Raw genomic sequence first — 3,573 nt, 5'->3', positions numbered from 1 at the left:
GTCAAAATATGGTGAATTAAAACGAAACGGGCCAAATATGGTGAATTAAAACGAAACGGGTTAAAATATGATGTATTTAAAAGAAACGGGTTAACATATGGTGTGTTAAACTGAAACGGGTCAAAAATGAAATTGGTCAAAATATAGTGAATTAAAACGAAATGGGTCAAAATATGGTGTATTAAAATGAATCGGGTCAAAACATAGTGAATTAAGCGGTTTAGGCAGTGAATTAAAATTAAAGCGGTCAAATTAGGAACTTAAAGTGAAACTGGTCAAACGGGTCAAAATATGGTGTATTAAAATGAAAGGCAGTGATTTAAAATTAATCGGGTCAAAATAGGAACTTGAAGTGAAACTGGTCAAATGGGTCAAAATACAGTCAAACGGTTACAACACAAGACCAACCTTCAGGACACTCGCAGAACGCTTTTGCGGCTGCAGAGATCTCCAATGGCTGTTTCACCATAGCAGTCTCACTGCAACACCATATAGAGTTAATTGTATATTATACATGTTATAGTAAATAAACGAATTACGAGTGTTAAACTGTTAAGAAGCGTACGTGACACAAGTGCAACCACCGCCACCACATTTTGCGAATGGTTTGCCAACCTTGGATGGCTCGGTTTTGGTGACGATGCATTTCCATCCGTCTGTGCACTTGCAGTTTGGCTTGTTATCAGTGCTGCATGAGTGAACAAGGTGTTTTTAAATAATATTCAACCATAGGTTAGTCCTACTAAATAACCATTTATTTGTATTTTACAAGTAGTTTTAAAAGATTAAATGAATTAGGAATACCTTGGAGAAGTTTGGCTTACACCCTCTGACTCCACATTCCATACATGGCTCCAAGGTAGTTTCTGTGTATAATCAGTCATTTGATTTACTTAAACTAAATCTACTACACTTTATTTCTTACAGGTGATGACGACCAAGATTCTGAATGTCAATGCCCTAAACTGTCAAGAAAGCTACTACTCTTTTCAGGGAACGACTATTTGGGCCTAACTTCACGTCCAGCAGTTGCCAACGCTGCTGCAAAGGTATCTGCTTTATGTTGTTAACTCAATTTATCATTCACCTATTTTTTTATTCTTTTTTTTGTAAATTGTTTCTAATTCATAATAACATTATCTACTCTCTTTCTATTCATAGGTAGTTCATGAACATGGGATGGGCCCCATAGGTTCCGCTCTAATATGCGGTTACACAACTTATCACAGACTACTGGAATCCTGTTTGGCCGAGTCAAAGAATAAAGAGGTATTACCTTCGGCTCCATCTTGTTCGTTTGATGGTCAATTTTATAAAATAATAATGTTCACATTATTATTATTCTATAAACTATAAGTTTAAAGATTCCATTATATGAAAAGTATAAAGTTTTCACTACCAACTGATGCTAGATATTTGAGTTTAGTTTTTGTATCTTATCATGCCCTTGTTTGAGCAAATCAACAATGGGTCAAAAAGAAATCTTGGAATTTGTTTTGTGAGCCCGACTACAGCCTCGCCACGTGAACGTAAATCAAAGTTCAAAAATATTGATGATTCAAGTCGAAGGATTGCAAATCGGTTGCTTAACCGAAAGGACAATGACATCATCTTGATTCCCTACAATCCCGGGTCTAATTATCAAAACCATCCAAATCGAAATCCAAGTTTTACTAGTTTTATTATTTGTTTGACTAAATTTGGTTTTTGTTTATTTTAGAAATCATTGGGTGCTGGCCGTACTACACATGAAAACAATGACTTGCTATTACCTTGATTCTCTAAGGCCAGGAACTGTTAATTTGCAGTTGCAGCAGATTATCGATGGGTAAGTTATACAAATTATGGAAACAGTATGTTTTAGTATTTGATATATTTCTTAACATTTTTGTAGTGCAATGAACTTGTATGGTACACAAAGTGGATCGAGTGTAAAACTCAATTGGGTCAACGCTAGGGTGAGCATTTAATTCCATATTGAAATAGTAGTTTTAACCTCATTATATGAATCTATGTTACGATGACTATTTGTAATGTATTTATGTAGTGTCCATGTCAGCCGGGAAGCATCGAATGTGGCTACTTTATGTTAAAGTTCATGAAAGAGATAGTTGATGAAGGAATTAAAATACTGGTCAATGACAATGTAAGTATAGCAACTTTTTATATTTTCATCATTGTATCAGTTTAGTAAATTTATGAACCGATTATAAATGGGCTTTGACTTTTTTTGACCAAACCGAACCAAAAATTTTAAACGGTGGGCTTGTGAATATGTAGAGTGGATGATGCAGGGCAACTGACTGATATTATATCTACTTATTCATGTCACCAGTTATGATATTGTATTAGTTACAACTAGTGCAAACAGACAAAATTACCCATATACCCTTGGTACAGGGGAAGAAGTCTCAGGTATATGACAAGGGTTAAAGCTATAACAATAAATGAAAGATATTATTAGTACATACAGGGACTTAGATTGTATTAGAGTAGTTAAGTCGGTAGTCAGTCTGTACAAATATGAGTTGTAACAGACAGACTTGATTTGGTGTGAACCAGTTAGTTATTCATAATGAATTGTTTGACTGCAAATTTGACTAACGGGTCAAAACTGTAGTTTAATGGTCAAAAAAGAAGCTTTGACTGTTAAAAGTCAAACGGGTCTGATAAATAAATCTTCAAATCATTTGAACTTTAGGTTTAACCAATCTAAATTTTTTCTCAGGTTGGAGGAGGGAATAATGAATACACGGATGCTGATATTGATGGAATTCGTGAAGAATGGTCGACTTTTGTGGCATCCTTTATGTACCAGTGAATGTTCGTATCGATGTTAATTAAATGTTAAACTTTGAAATATTGTGAAGAATGGTTGACTTTTGAATGCTTGTTAATTAATATGTTGAAATATTATATGAAATGGATTATTTTGCTATATATGAATTTTAGTTTTATTATGAGACGCTAATTGTTATTATTTAATGTTGAAATTATAAATCTGTCAAAAATATTCTTTTTTATAATACTTGAAACCATAACACGCAAACGCGTGTTGAAAAAAAGATGTCAATAATGCTTGTCATAAATGCATGTCATAAAAAGATGACACACAAATTTGCGTCATTGTTTCTTTATGACATGGCATTCCTTGACACGAGATATCGTGTCATCTACCCCTTTAATGAAGGACTATTTTCTAGTAGTGAACTGAAAAGTATTTAGTGAGGCTAATGTCGATTACCTCAACACCTGCAGTAGAAGGTTTGAAGCCTCTGGTTGGTAGTGAGTTAGAGGAAGTCGAGGTATGCTTTCTTCTTAGCCCATGGGTTGCAGTGAGTTAGAGGTGGCCCTTTCTTACTGATTTCAATTTTGTGGAACAAGTTCAAACTCATCGATAAGGATATGCATAGTTTCAATAGGAGCTACTTATGTTGCATTGTTTACAGGTCGATCGATATGTTATCATGCTTTTATATTTGTATTTGAAAAATTATTCAAACTTGTAATAAATTTGAAGTGCTCCGTCACAACGTGTGAGTAATAAATATTTCAATTAGTTTTACTACAAAT

At 34.0% G+C, this 3,573-nt stretch overlaps 1 protein-coding gene and 1 long non-coding RNA gene across 2 annotated transcripts; one reads left to right on the top strand and one right to left on the bottom strand.

The window, feature by feature from the left end:
- Positions 1-386: 386 nt before the first annotated feature.
- On the bottom strand, positions 387-838 carry LOC143564022 (uncharacterized). Its single transcript, XR_013140778.1, has 3 exons — positions 805-838; positions 566-688; positions 387-479 (listed from the first exon to the last, which is right to left on the bottom strand). It is a non-coding gene; the product is annotated as an uncharacterized LOC143564022 (long non-coding RNA).
- Positions 839-1,432: 594 nt separating this feature from the next.
- Positions 1,433-2,924, top strand: LOC143563928 (uncharacterized). The gene is made up of 5 exons (XM_077051370.1): positions 1,433-1,632; positions 1,721-1,828; positions 1,895-1,958; positions 2,048-2,146; positions 2,729-2,924. Exons 1-5 carry the CDS (start codon positions 1,442-1,444, stop codon positions 2,819-2,821), a joined length of 555 nt encoding a protein of 184 aa, XP_076907485.1. The 5' UTR covers positions 1,433-1,441; the 3' UTR covers positions 2,822-2,924.
- The last annotated feature ends 649 nt before the right edge of the window (positions 2,925-3,573 follow it).

Source organism: Bidens hawaiensis, unplaced genomic scaffold, assembly GCF_021521415.1.
Source record: "Bidens hawaiensis isolate Kalapana, Puna unplaced genomic scaffold, B.hawaiensis_p1.1 tig00000097_1, whole genome shotgun sequence".
NCBI lineage: Eukaryota > Viridiplantae > Streptophyta > Magnoliopsida > Asterales > Asteraceae > Bidens > Bidens hawaiensis.
This window is presented reverse-complemented; position numbering and strand designations above follow the sequence as displayed.

What these genes read in the sequence shown, in the direction of transcription:
- LOC143563928 (XM_077051370.1), top strand. Translation starts at nt 1,442, where the DNA reads ATGCCCTTGTTTGAGCAAATCAACAATGGGTCAAAAAGAAATCTTGGA. An exon ending in TTGCAGCAGATTATCGATGG is followed by an intron (nt 1,829 to 1,894) that starts GTAAGTTATACA and finishes ACATTTTTGTAG; the next exon opens with TGCAATGAACTTGTATGGTA. An exon ending in AAATACTGGTCAATGACAAT is followed by an intron (nt 2,147 to 2,728) that starts GTAAGTATAGCA and finishes ATTTTTTCTCAG; the next exon opens with GTTGGAGGAGGGAATAATGA.